Source organism: Lichenostomus cassidix, unplaced genomic scaffold (genome assembly GCF_008360975.1).
Source record: "Lichenostomus cassidix isolate B80296 unplaced genomic scaffold, HeHo_3.0 unassigened_scaffold_chr26, whole genome shotgun sequence".
Taxonomy (NCBI): Eukaryota; Metazoa; Chordata; class Aves; order Passeriformes; family Meliphagidae; genus Lichenostomus; species Lichenostomus cassidix.
In genome coordinates, this window is record NW_028147268.1 from 1874234 (window position 1) to 1895153 (window position 20920).

Sequence of the window (20920 nt, forward strand, 5' to 3'; positions counted from 1 at the left end):
TAAGCATATGAGGAGGCTAAAAATATTTTTTCCTCTCAGCCAGAAACAGCTGCTATTCCCATATGAGCTTGTGGGGACTGGCAAGAGGGTCGTTGCCTCTAACGCTTCCCTTGTGTCCTGGAGAGTCTCCAGTGTGCTGATGCCTTTTCTTCTTAGTATTTTATGATGTGACTGAGGCACAAGTAAAGGTTGTGTTATCTGAAACCTGCAGTTTCCCTGCAATAGTAAATATTGAAAGCAATGTTTCTTCATTGTGAGGGAGTCCCCTCCCCTCTCCTCCCCTCCCGTCCCCTCCCCTCTTCCGATAAGTGTTTTTCTCCACAGTCATAACACCAAGACAACCACGTGGCTTGATCCCCGGCTCTGTAAGAAGGCCAAGGCTCCTGAAGATTGTGAAGATGGAGGTGAGATGTTCAGAATGTATTTGACACCTGTCACCAATAAATATCCGAGTGTATCCCAGCTGGATGCAGTCCATTACTGCTGTGGTAGAAGCTTCTCCCTGGTAGACATGACTCTGGAGCTGGCAGTGTAGTGCCAAGTGTCCTGTTTGCTGGCCATAGGAATTTATATGACTGGGAAAGTCTATGGTGTATTTTCCCTGGAGCAGTAGAATCTGGCTGAATGAGGGGTTTGTCTGCATTCCTGAGCAGAATATGAGATGTTTTATTCCAGTAAGTATCATTCTGAAGGAGAAAGCTGCACGTGAGTTGCAATCTCACTGGAAGTTGTTGTATAGGTGGAATATGTCAGAAGGAGAAAGTCCGTAAGTAACAGAATATAGAAATAATAGAGAAGGTATGGGAAAATATGTATTTCTAATGATAACTACTGCACGTGACTTAGTATTTGCACACAGAAGCTATGGGAACAATCTGACTGCTTTCAATTTCCTCAACACTTCCAGGTCAGTAGCCTACAGGCAATTCCTGCAACCATCTCCTTCACAGTTGAAAAATTTAGTCTGCGAGGAAAGAGTATCAGATAGCTCTGTCTTCAGCAAATTCCTGACATGTTCCAAAAGCTGAAACAGGCTCAGAATGACCTGTCATCCTCCAAAATTGTCCAGCCAAACGGCCATGTATCCATAATAGAGCCAGCTGGAGCAATCGCTGTGTACTGCTGCTTGTTAAGCATATGTGCAGCTCACCACAGGATAAAAAGTGCACTTTAAACAGAGATGCAGGCTATCCAAATGAACAATATTTAAATTAATAGACACACTGGGTCTTTTGTCAGACCCTGTGGAGCGATGCTGGTATTAGTAATTGGTAACTTGCTGTCTCATGCTAGGATAATCCCTGTTACTGTCAAACTTAGGTCAGCCTCAAACAAGTTGCAGGGCAAATTTATCCTTGAAATGTCTGGCTAACTGACTGCATTCATTATTCTAGTATTTAAATTTCCGTGGTCAAGATAACTAGAACAGTAAACTGGAATAATCTGACCTCTGTGGTAGCTGCTTTTCACCTTCAGGCAGTCACAAGCTGCTGGCATCCTCTTACCAGATGCCAAAGTTGCCATAAAAAGGAGTCTTTTGCATTTAACTTTCTAAACAGGTCTTTAAGTTTATTATATGTTTAAAGTGGTGTGATTTCAATTGAGCACAAGTCTCATCATTTAGTGGAAGAAAGAGTTGCAGGCCTTCAGATTTCCTGGAACAGGCTGATACTTCTCATCGGGGAAGAAAATGAGAACTTTATTTTCCTCACGGTTTTTATGACTCTAGGTGTTATTTTGTAAAAACTCGGATATTTGCGGATAGCTTTCCCCTGTAATAGAGAACTTGGTCTTTCTGATTCCAGAACTTCCTTATGGATGGGAGAAAATAGAAGACCCTCAATATGGGACATATTATGTTGAGTAAGTGCTAATTATTGATTTGGTGTAGTTATAAATAGAGCAAGAAATTCTGAAGTGCTCGATACCCAGTAAGCAGAGGTTGTAATGCAGTGAAAGGCCAGGTTGGACAGGGCTTGGAGCAACCTGGTGCAGTGGAAGTTATCCCTGCTCATGGCAGGGAATGGAATGGGATGGGCTGTAAGATTCCTTCCAGTCCAAACCATTCTGTGATTCTGTGAAAGTATTGAATGTATCCAGGAAAAACAGTTCTGGGGGCAATGAATTCATGGCACAAACTTCTGGCAACATTGGTACGTACAAAAATTCCACGGTGTGACATCGAAGGCTTACTGGAGTGTTTTTCATTGGGAGAAGGAAAGCGAGTAGGAACCAAAGTAATTTATAAATGGAAATGAGCTGATGTAATTTTTCTTAGCTTTAACAAAAAGAGACTCACCAGATTTAAGAGTGGCACGTGATAACTGTAAAAGAGGAAAAATAACTTGTAGCTCATTGTCTGAAGAGCCATGCCAATAACCACTAAACTGCTGCAAGAGCTCTTTTGAATCTCCTTCAGGACAGAGGAAATTAAATCTCTCCTTAACCGTGGAGAAGAAATCAGTAGAATTGAAAATGTAGCTTCAGAGAACAAGCAAACATTTTTCACTTTGCAAAGCCAAGGTATTTGAATTATGCTCAGTTTTGTTGTTTTCCCCACCCTCTTCTGTACTGTCCTAGCATCTACTAGGAAAAAGGTGATGCCTGAGTTTGTAAACAGTACAGGTAAATGGGTCATGAGAAAAAGCAGGTTTTCTCAGTTCTAAAATATTACAACTCTACCTAGTAATTAAAGGGAGTAAAATTTTATTTGCCTCAAAGTAAATAAAGTTGCTGAAAGAACAAACATGCTTTCAGTGTTGGTTATGAGAGCTTATTGTTCATTCCTCTGGAGCATTCATCTGAGATAATAAAAAATTATGTTTGTTGATGTATTTTTTGGGGGTTGTCTTTTTTGTGAATTAGGCAGAATGTTTTCTGTTGAAATCTTGACCTACCTTTTGTATGCCTACAGTCATATTAACCAGAAAACTCAGTTTGAAAATCCAGTATTGGAAGCCAAAAGAAAAAAGCAACTAGGACAGACTGATGCTGGCCCTTCTAAATCAGGTATCACTGAACATTGTGTTCTTTGTCACTCATATTTTTCTCTTCAAGACTGCTTTATAAAAACCCAGTTGTGGAATTCATCAAGGCATCAACCTTGTCCTTTTGCTGGCCATTACAGTGTTGCCATCGCAGATCTCTCAGTATTTTTGAAGGATGTTTTTCATTTTAAAATTGAATCGAGGCACTGAGACTGCTTTTAAATCATTTTGATAGTTCCGAAGCCGGTTGTCATAAGTGGCTTTGGAATATATGGAGGGTTAGAAGAGCCATCTGGAAGATGCAGGTAAAACCACACCTGGAGTTTTGATGCTTTTGATCTACTTTAAGCTTGGTATTCAAAGATTAAAATCGAGAATTTGAGATGAGAGGTTTGCATACAGCTCCGTTGGAGTCTGTTAAAAAAAACCTCTTAACTTTTACATTCAGCGAATTCAACTGGAAAATGAGCTTTCCTGTCTGCTTGCTTTACTCCTTAAGAGTGCTTCAGAGGCTGACCAACAGCAAGCAAATCATTAAATTTGTGACACCTTAAAAACAAACAAAAAATTTATGGGAACTAACCCTGGTTTCCTGCCTTCCTGTCTGTCTGTTCCGTAATTCCAAAGGACCAGGGAGGTCTGTCTTCACTCGAGATCCATCCCAGCTTACTGGAGCACTTATAAGGACATCCCTGAAAAAAAGTACCATGGGATTTGGCTTTACAATCATCGGAGGGGACAGGCCTGATGAATTTCTCCAAGTGAAGAATGTGTTAAAAGATGGACCCGCTGCACAAGATGGGAGAATCGCTCCAGGTCAAGTATTATTTCCCTAAACTTTCATTTCCTGGGGGATTTTGGAGAACACAGCTTGAGGCACAGGAGGTTGGATGACTCCACCCACATCCTCACTAAATGAAATATTTTCAGATTTGTGAAAGATCTGTGCAGTGCAGTGGCTGAAAATGAAAACAAGCAACATTCTAGATAAAAATCTACTTTAAGGGCACTTCTGAAGGTTTCAGTACTTCTGCGTTAGCAAAGACGCTTGTCTTCAGGTTTGTTCATGGAATGGTTTATGTTCCCTCTCTGTATGTAAAGCAAAAATTGTGTGTTTGAATCCTGGGCTGTTTTGCCTTGTTGCTGCCAAAAACCATGACACCAATTATTAAAATTGAAAAAAACCTGCAGGAGGAATAAGGAAGCGCAGTTGTATGAGTTGGACAAGTGAGGAAAGAAGAGGGATGAGGGATGATTCCTGCAATCCATGAAGACTTGCACATTTTTTTGTTGTTATTACATGTTTAATTAAGTTACCTATAACCTTACTGTAACCTGTAGTTTGCATATTAGAAGAGGCAAAATGCTTCTTTATGTATAATGTAAATTCTTACACTTCAGATGAGTAAAAGAATTCATACTTTGAATTATTTAATTCTATTTATTCGCAAAATGGAACAGTTTCCTGTTTTGTTGCTGCTGTATTGTTTGAACTTGTTTGTATGCGGTTCATTTTACACCTCTGCAAAAATCAAAACAATCTTGCAGAAGTGTTGGAATGAAAAGAGGTGCAGCTACTCCTCTTTTAGTTTATGGAATAAGAAAGATTCTGTTTTACTGATGCCCGGGCATTAAAGGGGTAGGACAGTTTGCAGGGAATAGTGTACCACACGTGCAAAATTTCACATCAAAATGATGGAAACATGGAACAAGGGTTTGAGATCTGAAGCTCACATCGCTTCATTTTGAAAATATATTCTTAGCCACACGTGGCAGCAGTGTAAGAGTATGGGAGCGCATGTGTGTGCAATCCTAGCTTAAGTTCAGCCAGTCCTAAAATAAACACGGGGCCAAAAAAATCCGATTTATTCTGGATTGGCTTTAGGAAGCTGTGCAATGTGAATTTAAGTAGAAGACATCTGCTTGCAGTAGTGTGCGTGCTCTGCTTCGTCTCCCGTGGCTGTACAGTATCATTTTTTAAATCTGCTGCAGATTAAACTTTATATATTTAGCCCACTGTGTTGTGAGATGAAATAGAATAGATGCAGAGAGGAAATCCTTTATGCTTTTTGGCAATATTAGCTACGAGGTAATACTCCAGCCACTAGTTGTTAGTTGGCACAGTGATTTCCTCAAGGTGAGCTTTTGTTGAAGGTTTCGCTTTTGTTTTTGACACTGTCAAACTTTCTTTTTTAACAGGTGACGTCATTGTGGACATAAACGGAAGTTGTGTCCTTGGCCATACCCACGCAGATGTTGTCCAAATGTTTCAGCTCATTCCCGTCAATCAGTACGTGAACATGACTCTGTGTCGTGGGTACCCTCTTCCTGACGACAACGAAGACCCTGTGGTGGATATTGTGACAGCCATGCCTGTCGTCAATGGCCCGCCAGCGGGCAAAGGAGATGTTTCTGCATCCAGCCGAGATTTAATAGCGGGAACAGTTGTGTTGGATCAGAATGGGAAAATGTTGCTCAACGGTCGCCTGAATGGCCCTTCCGTGGACTCGGCAGAGCAGAGAGTCTCCTTCGCCTCCTCAGGGGGCTCTCAGCCAGAGCTGGTCACCATCCCTCTGGTCAAAGGGCCTAAAGGCTTTGGGTTTGCCATTGCAGACAGTCCCACAGGCCAGAAGGTGAAGATGATTTTGGACAGCCAGTGGTGTCAAGGCCTGCAGAAAGGGGATGTCATCAAGGAGATTTGCCATCAGAATGTGCAGAGCTTGACCCACCTGCAGGTGGTAGAGGTGCTCAAGCAGTTTCCAGTAGGAGCAGAGGTGCCCCTGCTCATTTTAAGAGGAGGTACAGACAAACTTAAAATCGTCATGTTGGTTATAAGCTTTTTGAGGTTCCTTTTTAGCGTGATATCAAAATCGTGTCCAGTCTTGGCAGCAGCTCATACCTCTGAGCCATTATGTTCTAAGTTTAATTTATATCCCTGACTGTTTAGGGTGAGAGCACGTTGCTAGGGTTTTGTTTGGGGGTTTTGTTAGGTTTTTCTTCCTTTTTTTTCTCTGTTGTCTCAAAAATTCTGTGATGATATGTTTATGCACTGTCTCTTCCGAGTCTCTGGGGAATGCTAAAGCAAACACGTGATCTCCAGCATAATGCAAAGCATATGATGAGCTGAGTTTCGTGAGGCTCTCCAGATATATTCCAGTAACTGTGTTTACAATGGACAGGGGATTGCAGAAGACAGGAAGTAGCATCAGCACAGAGGTGGGGCTGATCACTGGGAATAGCAGAAAAATTCAGATTTTTCATTTGCAAATTTATACTTCTGCCTCGATTGTCAGTCACGGACCAGAATGCATCTTCTCCCCAAAAACTGTAGTAGATAGTGTGCGTTTTTTAAAGGAAGCTGAACGGATTATGAAGCAGGTAGCGTCTGCTCAGTGTCCCTTTAGGCTTTATTGTAACCCTGATTTCAGCCACTGACATTTGCAAAAATCTCCAGATCTTTTTCTGTATAAGTGCTACTATTCCTTAATCAGCTAAGGAAATAATCAGATTTCTTTGTGGCAAGTGAAACTCCGTCAGACAATTCATAAGTCTCTGTATCCCATGAACTGAGGGCTGATTTGGTTGACCATTTTCTAGCAAAAAGAGAAATAGATATTTTTCGTTCTTGTACAGCTTTCAATTGTAATTGAGACTTCTCTAAAGTGATGGTTTTGGTCACTTTACCATTTAAGAGCACAGTGAATCAGCAGCTATTATTTTTCACCCCAGGAGCAGCTGATTATATTGCTACAATGTTGTTGAAACTTTCTGTAACCTGCTGTTAAAACGACTTTGTGTTTTCTTCAGGTCCATCCTCACCCACTAAAGCTGCCAAAGGGGTGAGTATCGGTGATGTATTTCACTTGGGTTCTGACTGGCGTTGTAATCTCATTTCATCTGGGTTTTAGTCCCTGTGATAACCTGCAAGACGGTTTAGTCAAACCACGTCTACTTGGTAGGCATAAATTCTTCGCCTGAAGTAGCTGCTGCCCGAGTACCCATTAAAAAGGAAAGAAAATAGAGTATCTATTTTTTTCACTGCTAATTATTAAAGTGAAATGGGATTTCTAAAGGAAGTTTATGTTACTTTGATTCTTCTCAATCCTCACATAGAATTAATGGACTGGTTAGTGCTCCCTTCTGGAAATGCTTATCTTTGGATCCATGTTTTCAGCAAGTCTCTGTGAGCTATACATTCCTAGCTCGATAGTCATTAGTCTTGAAAGTTTGATCTTTGGCGTCCTCTTTTAATATATATTAGCTCACTGAAGAATCCTTTGGCTTAATAAAGTAACCTCCGATTTAATAATGCTGATAATTAATGCTTATGTTTGTCATGAAGGTTTCTGTTGTAAACTTGGCCAGTTGAAAGCAGATACTTCTTGAAAAATGCTTCTCGTCCAGAAAAAATCAGGGCAATTTAGGAAAACCCCATTACCAGAATACAGATGTAACTTTTCTTTCTATCTTTATCCTGCCGTTTGGGTGCTGTAGCTGTATCCCAGAAGCGGGGTGACATTAGCACGCACGTTCAGCGCGCTCAAAGCAGACCATACTCAGTAAGATCTTCAGATTCTGTTCCTTGCAAGCGTCCAGCTGCTCGCACTGAATAAATCAGAGCAGAACTCCCTGCAGTTGGAGGTCTGAGTGGATCTGTGAAAATAGTTTGGTCTCGGGAGCTGGCATTCTATTCCGGCACACGTGCAGGAGCAATAGCCCACAGAGCGCTCAATGCTCAGTGGCATTAAGCAGAGCGGCAAAATAATTTGCTTAAAAAGGGCAAGTTCTTGGTGTTTATAAACATACAGGAAGTGTCAAGCTGCTGAATGGCTCTGGGCAGTTTCTTCTGCTCTTGGTGAAAGGGCAGGTCTACGTCTGTTCTGCTCCTGCTGTGGTTTGGCACACACTGCCACATGCCAGTTTTCCAGGCTGGTTTTCAGTGCAGGAGAAGTATTTAGAGTTATTGTAGTGCTAAATTGATTGTCAATTAAGGTGAGAGACCACAAGGACGTTTGGTGTAGTTTCCTTGCAAACAGGAGCGGTGCGGCTGTCGCACCATGAAGATGCAAATAGCGAGTTGTTAATGCCTCACACTACCCAGGTGTGTGCTCCTTTCCTGTATGTATATTGCTGCAGCAAACAGCTCATGTTGGGAGCGCCTCTGGTGCTTGTGGGCAGGAGCTTGGCAGGGGGCAGGAGGCAGTGCCTGTGGAGCAGTGTGTGCCCATAGTGCTGGACTGTGATCCAGAGCCTGGCAAGTGCCCGACAGGGATTCGGTGTCTTCTACAAATGTGTTCCCTCCTTTATGCCCCACTTCATCCCATGAGTCGGTAACCACTAGCATCTGCCCAGCTTCACTCCTCTCTGAGCATCAGTCACTTCAAACCCCTTCTAAGCCCAGTTTCCAGTAGAAATTCATATAGCTGTGAAGAAGACTTCAGTACTCTGGTCAGACACATCCACTGGAAAAGCTGCAATTTTGTTCCCTTGCTCCGTTGTTTTTCTTCTGCGTGGTGTTCATTGTCTTTGCACCCACAAGTTTAGTCATGCCTTTATTTAATAAGGATTTTGTGTCTGTGGGCTGTTTCAGAAGGACAAGCAGGACAGTTCAGGGAGTTTGGAAGCTGTCGGCGATCCCATTCCGCAGCCGATGCCCTTCCCACCCTCTGCTGTGCGACCGGGCTCTCCTAAACTGGACCCTTCCGAAGTCTACCTGAAGTCTAAAACTATTTATGAGGACAAACGTGAGTACATCATCTTCACCTTGAAAATACTAAATTAGGAAGGAATTTTTTCTGTTGTCCTATGTGCAGTAAAACTACTGAAACTTTGTTGCTAAGTCGTTAACCTGCTTCGAACAAAACATTTCGAGTAATGCATAATGCAAACCGCAAATAAAAATCAAAAAAAGATAAAATGTGTTACAACAATATTTTCAATGAAACAGTTAATTGCAGAAATAATCTCAAGGATGGCTCTGAAGTAAGCTGGATCAGACCTGCTCATTTCAGAGTGCATAAAAGTAGCTCTGAGTTGTGTCACAGGCTGACTTTTATCCTGGGCTACTGCACAAATGTAGTTGTGATTTCTGCTTTGAAAATGAGGTATTTTGGAAAGAGAATATCACTGCATTTCTGGTTACTGTGTTTTGTCATTAGAACACTCAGAATGTACCACCAAAGCGTAATCCTTCATTAATCTGAGGTAGCTCCTTACATGTTTTGAAATAGTGGTTTTTATTTTTTCTTAGCTCCGAACACAAGAGATTTAGATGTTTTCCTGCGAAAACAAGAGTCGGGCTTTGGTTTCCGGGTGCTTGGAGGGGATGGACCGGATCAGCCTGTAAGTGAAACTGCTCACAGTTATCTGATAGTATTGCTGTTGGAATGATCCTGCTCTGTCATACTCATTTCCCATCATTCCAAGCAGTTCAGTGATGGCAAAATTGATCATTTCACTACCTGCCTTTCAGAGATCAGGAACTGGTCCCAATTACCTTTATTTTTTCCCCTCTTTGTGGACTCATCTCCAAGGTTCTGCACCCTTCCCACTACCAAGCCTGTCTTTGGCCGGAGTTTTTCGCCAGGCTGAGGACACCAGTGGTGTTTCTATAGCTGTTGCCGTGTCTCAGAAGGGGTGTGCTGGTGCCCGGCCTCTGCCCATTACCACCTGATCCCAGTGGTGGCCTTCTCAGAGGATGTGCCCGGATTCAACGACCGGTGTGCTGTGCACAGCGGTGCACCCTGGGAAGCGGCTGAGTTGGAGGAAGCAATTGCTCCTCCCGTCAGAGTTTCATTAGGCCGTTCTTTTTCTCGCAGCCCAGTGAAACACGGTTTGAGATGGTGTCACGCTCCTTATTCCCTGCTTCTCCCACTGGATTTTTAAACGTGGATTGCGTTGGAGGCAGCTGGGCCTGCCTCCCTGGACACCCCTGGAGAGTGTGTTGTCCTAGGGCAGGTTGTAGGAGATTCCTGTCTATTTTCAAACATGCATGAATTTCTCTCTGGGAAGAAGCACTAAGACTTGTATCGTGTATCAGGGACCTTTCTTTAAGCTGCTAAGTGGAGAGAAGAAACTTTTGGAGTAGATCTGCATAGATTGTTTTCTGATTACAGTGAAGGAATTCAGTTTTTCCATCCCCAGCTCTGATCCACTGCTAGCCTTATTTTTTTTCCCCATCCTAACATGCATTTAAAGTAAAGAGCAAACCCAGATAATGTTACTTCTGTTGCACTTCGTAGCATTTGTGGTGTTTGGTTTCCATAACAGCTGTAGCTGTTAGGAAGTGCAGAGCTGATGTCTTCAGTGCGCACATGTGTACTGAGGAGCTGCCCACCATTTCGTAACCTCCAACAGTACTACCTGTAATTATCCTTAATATTCCAGTTAATCTGAAAGTTATTCTAGCATATGAAGGAGAGTGTGGTGTTCTTATATGTGTTATATTTAGTAGCACTTTTTGAGGTGGGAGTAGGCAGAATTGATAATGTTTGAATTCATCACCTAATCACCAAAATCTAAGCACTGAAGCAACTTGAAGTGTGGAATGGTCTAAGCAACTTTTCAGAAATTTGAGTTCTTTCAAAAGCTTTTATTTCTTCCCCAATCATTGTGGCTCAGTCTCGGTTAAAAAAAATAAAAGGAAAAGTAGAATGAATGACAGAGGTTTTTGTTTCATTAGTTTCTGTGAAATCACATATATAATAAGTACACAGTGTGTGCTCATTTCAAAAGTTGGGCTTTATAATAAACTGACAAACACGGTCAAGAGAGCAGAATTGACAAAACCATGGATTAAAGATTATTGAAGTATTTATTGAATGCTTTGAGACCCCAGATTGTCTCCACTGGGTCAACTTGTGCAGAGTGCACTTGCTGGCCACATTTCTGCTATAGCTGCACGGTGAGATAACCTTTAAAAGAGTCTTCCCAAAAGACCTCATCTGCCCATATTCACCTGGATTCCAACCACTGTGTGTGCTGATGAATTCACATTCCCATTCAAACCCCCTGACTTTGCCTGCAGATTTATATCGGAGCCATAATCCCGTTGGGAGCAGCAGAAAAGGACGGGAGGCTGCGCGCAGCGGATGAGCTGATGTGCATCGACGGAGTCCCTGTGAAAGGGAAATCACACAAGCAAGTTCTGGATTTAATGACCAGCGCCGCACGGAATGGGCAGGTGCTGCTCACTGTCCGGAGGAAGATTTTCTTCAGTGGTAGGTGTCTGCCTGCCCAGAGGCTAAAGAACACTTAGGGCTTGTAATCAAATCCACTGAAGCTGCTCTGTAACTTAATTATTGCACTGAGGCTGAGCAGCCTGACATTGAGGAGGTCAGCTATAGCTCTTAAATGGAGAAAAGCAGAATTTGAAAAGCTGGGGCTCTGGTGCTCACTAACGTGCACTACTTGCACAGGTAAGGCTCTGAAAATTAGGATGCAGGTGTGATTCCTTCAAACCTTTTTTGAAGCAGCCATTAGTCCTGTGGAAGCAGCATAATGACCCAGTCTGTTTTCTCTACGTCCCAGAGTGGTTTGGGTTGGAAGGGACCTTAAAGGTCATGTTTTTTCACCCCCTGCCATGGGCAGGGGCACCCTTCCACGTGCTGTATTCTCAAGTTTTTTGGCATCAGTGTGTCGCAAGATCGACTGTATTTAAGAGAGCTGATTCAGGGTATCATCTTGCGATTCTGCAGTTTTAGATCAGTGTCCAGATCAACAGTTTAGAGAAGATTAGTCCGTGACTCCATGAAAGACAAAGCTGGGATGGGATTTAGAGCTGACAAGGGTCCCCAGCTCTCATTAGCAACTGCTGTCGCTACCTCACACTGGCACTAACACCAAGCTTCATGGTTGTTCTTAAGAAGTTGCTTGGTGTGGTTTGTTCCTTATTTGTTGTTTGCCTGTTCCCCTGCAAGGGGAAAAGCAGGTGGAGGAGGAGGAGCCGCAACCCGTCCCAACACAGAACGGCTCTCCCCGGACGAACCGTGTCGACTTTGCTGACCAACCACGCCCAGAGGTCTACGATGTCCGTCTGCAGAGGAAGGAGAACGAAGGATTTGGCTTCGTCATCCTCACCTCCAAGAGCAAACCTCCTCCTGGGGGTAAGTGCCATGTCCCGGTGGCTCTGCACCTGCCCGGCCTCGCTGGGGCTTCTCCAGGGATATCTCTTCCTGTGCAGTGCTGGCGTTTCCCTCATAGTCACCTTTGACTCATGCTAGCACAGCGCAGCCAGCTGAATCTCAGTCTGTCTTGCTTCACGTTTATGCTCTTTTTCACTCACCTGTAATAGAAGTGGGGAACGGGGAATATATATCCCACACAATCCGTACCCAGCCAGGAGTGTGCTCTCGTCACAGGGCAGCATTTGGGATGTAGATATTTGTCTTGATGATGATGCACTAATTCATTGGCATTGTAATGGAAGGATAGTTTCAGCCTTGGCTTCATATTACCTAATCAGGTAAAATTTCTTTTTTTGGGGATCAGAGGAGGTAGAGTCTACAGTAGTTGGTGGAAAGCAATGAAGTTTTACTGTCATTGAGTGTGTTTGTCTAGAAGGATCATCAAAATGAAAAAGTAGCCTGGTCCGGTATAGCGGTTTTGAGATATGGACATAGCTCAAGCGTAGTTGTCTTTAGTTCTGCCTCTGTGTTCATCTCTGGGAAAGGAACTGAACTTTTTCCCTTCTACTTCTCATAAAATGTCTTCTTTTTTCCATTCTGTCTGTTGTCACCCCATAGCTTTGGCCTCAGGAGGAGTCTGTGCAAGGCTCGGTGTCACTCTGGGGTGAACCGAGGGAACCAAGCCAGGAGAGCTGGAAGACTTTTGAGACAATCATTACAAGTGCGTGTTCATCTCGGAGACCAGAAAAAGGGAGCTAGTCTGTTCAGAGCCGACATAGCGCCTTGCTGGCTGTGCACAGGGTCCCTGCTCAGGTCCTCACCTGACCGAGTCAGTCCCCGGCAGGAGAAGTTTGTTTTCTTTTGGAAGTGTGTTTAAGGGTTAATTTTTGGTTGCAAGGAGACGTCTGTGTGTCTGAATCTCTGCGTTACGCTGGATGCCCATAACTTCCTCTGAGCACACACTGTCCTTCAGGGTTGATGCGTGAAATGGAAAACTACATTATATATGGCAAAACCAACTGCTCCGGAGCGTTCCAGGGCCACGTGTTCTCACTCCTCCCTTTGCAGATGTGACCCATTTCCTTCCCATGTTTTCCTTCAGGCACAACACCCTGTACGTGACCAGGCCGTGCTGTTGGGCTGCCATCTTCATTCACTCCCAGTGAAGCATTCCTCGTTATTTGCAGGTTTTTCCTGTACCAGCAGTGCCACCCTTTGGAGCAGGAGAGGAGGGGTGGACATGGATATTTGCTCCGTGATGACCAGTGAGAGAAGCCGAGAGAGTGGCAGGAGCTGTGGCAGGGGAGGGCTAGGCTGAAAATTAGGAAAAGGTCCAGAGTGTGGACAGGCACTGAACAGGCTCCTAGGGAAGTGGTCACAGCCCCAAGGCTGCCAGAGCTCAAGGAGCGTTTGGACAACGCTCTTCAGGTGCAGGGTGGGATTTGTTTGGGTTTTCGGGTGTCCCCTGCGGCGCCAGGAGTCGATGATCTTCGTGGGTCCCTCCAACTCAGCCTGTTCTGTGATTCTGCAACTGGCAGTTCTGGGTCTGTGTGATGATTATCTGATGTGCACATGATAGGCTTTTTGAGGTAGCCCTGTGCAGGGCCAGGAGCTGGACTTCGATCCTTGTGGATCCCTTCCTTCTCAGGATAATCCGTAATTCTGTGAATACTTACGGTGTTGCTATGCCTGTTCTTGGTTTCTAGTGATTCCTCACAAGATCGGGCGGGTTATCGAGGGAAGCCCGGCTGACCAGTGTGGGAAGCTGAAGGTGGGCGACCGAATCTCGGCAGTGAACAGCCAGTCCATCGTGGAGCTCTCCCACGACAGCATTGTGCAGCTCATCAAGGATGCGGGCAACGTGGTGACCCTTACGGTGGTGGCTGAGGAAGGTAAGGAAGATGCTACCCTGCTATCAAAGTTGGGTATTTGTCGCTGCTGAAGTTTATTGGCTTTAATGGAGTATTTGAAGATGTTTGGAAATGAATCAGAATATCCTGAGTGGCGCAGGACCCACAGGGATCATCAGGTCCTGGAAGCCGAATAAGTTGGAAGCTCATGCGTTTGCTCCGGAAGAGCCGAAGACAGCTGCCAAGGTGGTTGTACCCAAAAAGAAGCTAGAAATGTTCACAGCACAGTGAAAAGTGAGAGAAATTCTCACGTGTGAGAGAAAGAAAATGCTGCTGACATATCAATGTCCTGTCCAGGCCTTGTAGTCTCCAGCCAAGGAGAAATTTGCCCTCGTCAGGGGCTTTAGTAGCCACAGGATGATGCTTAGTGAGAAAATCATCTCACCCTGTCTCTCAGGGCCCAGCTCCTGCTGCTGCAGGTGCTGCCAGAGCTCTGTTCCCACTGAGGCCAGTGGTGCCAGGATGCTCTGTCCCTGCTCTAAGGACACAGGGACTCCCGCTTTCAAAATCTCTCCATTTAAACCCTGAGTTTTACCCTATCTCCTGTGTCAAAACACAAATTCCCTAATGCCTCGTCCCTGCAGCAGAAATACACTGCAGTTCTACCTGCCAAAGCTCCCCTTTGGAAAAGGGTCACATCCCACCACATGGGAAAAAAACCTTGACAGAGTTTTTCTGGAGATCCTGCACCTGCAAAACCTGCGGGGTCACCTGAGCAGCAAAGTGATGACAGGGCACTGCAAAGTCCCATCCTCAGAGACTGTGATTTAATGACAACTCCCATATAACACTGCATGCACTGTGGTATTGTTTAGAAACAAAAATGTAAATCTGTAAAATCCAGTAATTTGGAGAGAAGAGCTGTTTTCCAACCCTGCATTTTTCTTGAATGCTGCTGATGGGTTTAATTAAATTCCTTGTCATTATTTTGTCATAAAGCTGGGTTTCTTCACCTTTTAAATGCTAAATACCCAGAGCCAGGCTGTCAATAAAGCCAGCAGATGATTGTGTAATTTCACATTCGTTGCAAATATTTAACGTGCCATCTCAGCCTGTAAGACAGAATTTCAAAGACGTAACGTTCCTTTTTGTTAATGCTTGAAGTGGAAAGACCTCTATTAGTTATTTTCCTATTAAGATTTTTATTTTTATCAAATCTGATTCATTCTAGTTTGAGGTGACACACTTCCAAGCAGTTTCCCAGGGTGATGCTTATAAAGCAACTGAAGTTTGAGTTGGTTGAATGAGATCTGTTTCCTCTGCAGCTTGCAGTCATCAAATACCAGACCAGTTTGGGTTGGAAGGACCTGAAAACCCATTTAATTGCACCCCGTGCCATGGGCAGGGACACCTTCCACTTGTTTTCAAAATAAGTTTTCCGAATATCATATTTCTAGCTATTATTTATGCATAACCTTACATGGACTCTGTGTAAGGTCACTTTATGTGGACTTTCCCACTGCCTCAATAACAGAGTTGGAGCCAAAATGTAGAGATGAAAACGCAATGTGGGGAGACTCAACAAAGAGAGGAAAAAGCCTTCAGTAGTGGATGGTAAAACCAGAGTGAAGATCAGTCAGAAGGAATCTGTGGCTTAGGGGAGCTGGAGTTGGTGCATTTCAGATGTAAAAAATTTTGTGACAATGAAGGAGAAAGAAGCAGAACCTGTTCCACTGTAGTGGGAATATATCTCCACTTCAAAAATTCCCATTGATGTAGCTGGAGAAAGAGAGTTTAGCTCACAGCAGAACCCTTTGTAGCAGGGAAATCAAGCATGGATGTGGGCGACTCGGGGCTTCGGGTGCTCGGTGAGAAAGCTGAGCCTCATGGGACTGGTTCACTGAGGAAAATCCAGGATGCGGCTCTGAAAACACAAAATGCCCTTTTTGCAGGAAGTTGTTGAGCCTCACAAAGTTCAACCCCTGACAGAGTTTGGTGTTCCCCAGCTTTGTCCTCTGAGACTGGCAGCAAAACCTCTGCCTGGTCCCATTCCCTCCCTCCAAGCTTTCGCAGAACCATGATCTTTGCTTTTCATGGGAATAAACGAATTCCATTCATGCGCCAGAAGAGATTCTTTAACATTTCTCACAAAAGCAGGAGCCTGTCGGCTTTTGTCATGTATTAGCTGGGAACACATGAGAGGAGGCTGCTGAGAGGGCTGTAGGACTTGTGCAAACAGATGGCATTTTTCTTGCCTATGCTTCTAAATTAAAAATCTGAGGATAAAGCAGGAGTAAAAGTTGACATTTTGTCTCTAGAGAAAAACCTCTTTAAGGCATGTCACGGGAACAAGATCGAGCATTTCCGTGTAGGGCTCGGGTCTCGCATACCTGAGAAATACGGTTTAATATGCTTTAAATTTTCCTTCCCTTAACATTCTTGAACAGTTATTGTATTTTAATGATATTTGTTTGTTCTTAATTAGGAAACGCAGTAATGCGCTGCACCTAACGTGGCTGGAACATCTTGGGTATTGGTGCTGAGAATGATTTTTTTTTGACACTTTCAGGGAAAAGGGGTTTATTAGTCTATTGTTCAGCGCATAAGTCCATCTTGGGCCAGTACTTGCCATTCTGGTTCTACCTGAGAGGCAACATTATTTTCCCTGGAGAGGAAAACAACAGGATGTTATTTTAAATGGTTTTATTAAAATGTTATCACACTTTTATTTTTTCTTAGCTTTTGGGAGAAGGCAAAGCACTTCAAAATTCCCCTCTATTACCTGCCAGCAAACTCCTCCCCGCATTGTGGCCGTGGGACCAGTTTCTCACCTTTCCTGGAGTTGGGTGGCAGGAAACTGTTGTGCCTTAAAGGAATTGGCAATTTCCCTCAGTTGATGGGGCCTTTACCTCCAAATCCCCATTGCTCCTGCAGATCCTCATCCCCTTACCTTTACAGAGGGATATTTATCAAAGGGATGTTGTTCTTCATCTCTTACAAAATGTATTGATTATCAATATTGAATATCTCAAGCAATTTCATGGATCTGATTAGCCCTGATCCCCTCTGGCATTTTATCAAGTTGCAAACAGGCTGAAACCCTTCTGTTAATGTCAGGATCCATGGAGTCGCACTGTTTTTTTCCCCAAGGAAAAGCATAGTAAAAGAATAAAAATGAAGAATATAAAATTCCTAGGAATTTATTCCATGGAACTCATGAGCTGTACTTCTGTTCCTGGCTTGGAAAATGTTCTCTCTGTTGTGCCCACATGAGCTCAGCTCCGCTCAGCTCAGCTGAGCCCTGCTGGAGGTATGGCAGCTCCGGCTTCTTGGGAGCGGCAGCCCTGGTACTGGTGGTGACCATTGTCCTGGCTGTGTTACAGGGAAGTTGTGACTGTTGATTTTGTTTGTATTTTAGAGCACCGTGGACCTCCATCAGGAACAAACTCGGCCAGGCAGAGCCCGGCCCCACAGCACCGACCGCTGGTATCGACACCAATCAACTCTGACAGGTTGGGAGAAGTGGCTGGGAATGGTGGGAAAAGTTTGTCCAGAGGGATTAATGTGAAGGTAACAGCCACATCCTTTCACCTTTCCATAGGGGAGCTACAGAAGGTGAAGCTGGAAAAGAAGTTTCTAGTAGTTACCGGCTATCCTGGCCCGAGCACAAGCACGCGGCACAGTCGGATGCTGGCAGCCGTCATTGCCAGGTACAAAAATCCATGCGGAGGGTGCGGAGACATGGGGAATGCTTGTCCCTCATCCATCAGGGCACTCTAATGGCATTGTCACGGGGGTTCTCAAAAGCGGAACGATAGAACACTTCTCTGTCGTAGAAGTCGTGTATAAAAATGTACTGAAGCGTCTCACAGAATGTTTCTGTATATGTTTTAAATGTGATTATCCCCTTAAAGGTAGATGAACATTCAGTATTGTTCTGAGAGAAACAGAAAATGCTTGTAATGGAGCTGCATCAGACCCTTTGGTTAAGTTTCTTTGAGAGCTTTGTGCCTATCTTAGACTTAGAAGGAAAGGTGTTGTTAATGTTTAGACTTAGATTGAAAGCATTACTGCGAGGCACCCCATAAAGTGGCATGAGTTCAGTTTAAGTGTTCAAGATATAGAAATATTGGAAAGTTTTTTCCGAACACCGGAAGGTTAAATCTGCCTACAGGCCCTCATCCCTTTATTTTTGTTTTTTACCCTTTGACTTCCTGCACAGAATCCTGGCTGTTTCCCAGTGGAGTTGGAAAGGGGCCCTCGAGGGTTTGGATTCAGCCTCCGAGGAGGAAAGGAATACAACATGGGCTTATTCATCCTCCGTCTGGCCGAGGATGGTCCAGCAGTCAAGGATGGGAGAGTCCACGTGAGTTTGGCTCCTCTGTAATGAATTTGTTGCCGAAGTTGACCCATTAATTTACCGAGAGAGGCAACAAACTTGGATTTGCACGAGTGCAGGGTCCCAGAAAAGTGTCTGGTCCTCTGGCCTTCTTTCACCATCACCGTCAGTGTCCCCTTGGCCATGTGCTTTTGGATGAGAGATACACTAACAGCTCTGGCCGTGCCAAAGGAACTGTCTGTTTTGCTGTGGTTACAGTAGCATTTCTGGCCCAGGTGTGAGCAGCCGCTACTCGTGGGTATTTTAGGAGCCCCAACAAGAAATGGCTTGGTGGAGCAGAGAGCTGGGAGGAGAATCACTGTCCAAGTCAGTTAATTTGTAAGGAACGTTTGTGTGTGCATCGTGCTGCTGCTGTTCTGTACCCTCTCTGGAGATACAAACCTGAATTTTTTCCAGTCATTGTGGTAGTTCTTACCTTTGTGTAAGGAATTAAATTTCAGAGATTGTAGTAAAAGCAAAGTACGTGGGTATGAGAGAAGGAATGACGGTAGGTGAAATTGTGGGGCTACCGGCCAGAGCTGGATTTTCAGAGGCTGGAGCATGGAGCTGAGCCAGGTGCCTATAAGATGGCATCCCTTGCAGACCTTGTGCTTTCCTGCCGGTGGCATGAGGCTCCGTGCCTCTTTGGTAGCATATTTGGAGAACGGGGCTGTCACAGATAGTTGTTGTGAGGCTTAATTGGATGTGGAATTCTTGGTATTGTTAATTTCTGCCATCCTATTCTTCACAGTAACTAGCATTTTTCCTCACACACCTGTGAAACAACAGGAGCATAGTGTTCAGTGCTGGTATTCTTTTTCTCATGTTCCTCCTACGAGTGGTGTCACACTGAGCCCCAGAGCTTTGCTTTTTGGGTAAAGCAAGCAAAAGGTTGTTTAGCCAAGTTTAGAGGAGCCGGAGGTCAGACCTCACCGGGGTCTGCAGTTTCTTTCCCAGGGGCAGGACCATTGACAGGACCCGGGGGGAACGGCTGTAGCCGTGTCAGGGGAGGTTTAGTTTGTGCATTGGAAAAATGTTCTTCTCCCCGAGGACGTTCAGGCAGTGGAACAGGCTACCCAGGGAATGGTCAAAACCCCAAGGCTGGCAGAGCTCAAAGAGCGTTTGGACAATGCTTTCGGGCACAGGGTGGCACATTTGGGTGTCCTGTGCAGAGCCAGGAGTTGTACTGGATGATCCTTGGCGGCCCCTTTCAGCTGAGAATATTCCATGACTCCATAAGGGACCAGCTGACTTGTACTGTGCCTCACAAGTCTCACCTGTGCCAGGGGTCGTTAAGGGCTGAGGCAGCGAGATCCTGCCGGGAGCTCCAGCACCAGTTCCCACGGTGACCTTCTCGTGGGGTGTGGGTGCAGCAGCCTTGCATAAAGCCCCTTTCCAGCCTTAGCATTAAGCCCCTCCCAGTGCTGGGATGTGCCATGTGTGGAGCACAGCCCCTGTGTGGAGTGAGAATGGGCTGAGCTCGCCTGGCCTGAGGTTATTCATACTTCTCATTTCTTGTCATCTGGATATGGTGTCACTTTCTGGCTGTTCTTTAACACCACGAGTAGGAATTTCTCACCCATCTAGTGGCAGCAGAGCTGTCCTGGTGCATTCCCGTCTCAGCCTGTCCGTGAGTAGCTGGCAGTGGCCAGCACACCTTTTACAGGGTGTCTTTAACAAAACCCATGCAGTGTCTTTAAGCTGCTAATGTTACACACCAGTGACATGTGCTGGCTGCTCTGTGCAATGCCAAATAGGCTTCCTCTTTCTTTTTCCAATTTACCTTTCCAATTTCTTGTAATAGAGAAGTCTTTTTGAGGTATGCTATTCCAGCCCCTTTCCAGTGGCTGGGGAGCTTAGTGGGAGGCAAAATTACCTGCCTGGTACCCATGAGAGTTATTTACTGGCTCTGAGACCTCGCTACCGATCTCTCCAACCTGAAATAGCAATTCCTTTCCCTACGTCAAACCTGTCGTACGGTGTTGGGCTCTGCAGTGGGTGTAGGGGAGGTGCCATGTCGTCCCCTGAATAAGGTGACCTCAGACAGGCATGGTTTGCGGTTCATCCACGCGCTCCCTCCACACCATGATCCAGAATGAAGAAACATTCAAGCACATAAAGTATCTGCCTCATCACTTGTAAATAAATAGAAGATATGGTTAAGATCTCTGGAATCTTTCCTTGTGCACCTCTGAACCCCCATAGCCTGGGGTCAAATCCTGCTCGCTGTCCATGCAATGGTGTCTCTATTGCCCACTTTATTTTAGCACGAGAGGGAAAACAGAAGTACCTGCTTCTATTCTTTTTTCTTCTCAAACTAAAAAACAATTCTCAGTGTGTCAGACGTTCCCAAAGACTAACCTGCCGCTCTTTTTTCCTCAGGTTGGTGACCAAATTGTGGAAATTAATGGAGAACCTACCCAAGGAATCACTCATACACGAGCCATCGAGTTGATTCAGGCTGGAGGGAATAAAGTTCTGCTGCTGCTGAGACCTGGGACCGGATTGATACCAGACCACAGTATGTTGCCTCAAAGGCTTTTGGGTGTTGGTGTCCAGGGCAGGGAGGGGAGGTGAAGT

At 44.8% G+C, this 20920-nt stretch overlaps 1 protein-coding gene across 2 annotated transcripts in view; it reads left to right on the forward strand.

The window, feature by feature from the left end:
• Nucleotides 1-20920, forward strand: part of MAGI3 (membrane associated guanylate kinase, WW and PDZ domain containing 3) — a 61129-nt gene that overhangs the window by 35408 nt on the left and 4801 nt on the right. For both annotated transcript variants that reach the window (XM_085044344.1, XM_085044343.1), the window contains exons 6-20: nt 325-404; nt 1806-1863; nt 2915-3009; nt 3615-3803; nt 5187-5786; nt 6795-6826; nt 8578-8731; nt 9238-9329; nt 11014-11206; nt 11906-12091; nt 13819-14004; nt 17381-17474; nt 17564-17672; nt 18185-18328; nt 20723-20861. In XM_085044344.1, the coding sequence (XP_084900470.1) occupies nt 325-404; nt 1806-1863; nt 2915-3009; nt 3615-3803; nt 5187-5786; nt 6795-6826; nt 8578-8731; nt 9238-9329; nt 11014-11206; nt 11906-12091; nt 13819-14004; nt 17381-17474; nt 17564-17672; nt 18185-18328; nt 20723-20861 (2351 nt within the window). The remainder of the gene's footprint in view (nt 1-324; nt 405-1805; nt 1864-2914; nt 3010-3614; nt 3804-5186; nt 5787-6794; nt 6827-8577; nt 8732-9237; nt 9330-11013; nt 11207-11905; nt 12092-13818; nt 14005-17380; nt 17475-17563; nt 17673-18184; nt 18329-20722; nt 20862-20920) is intronic.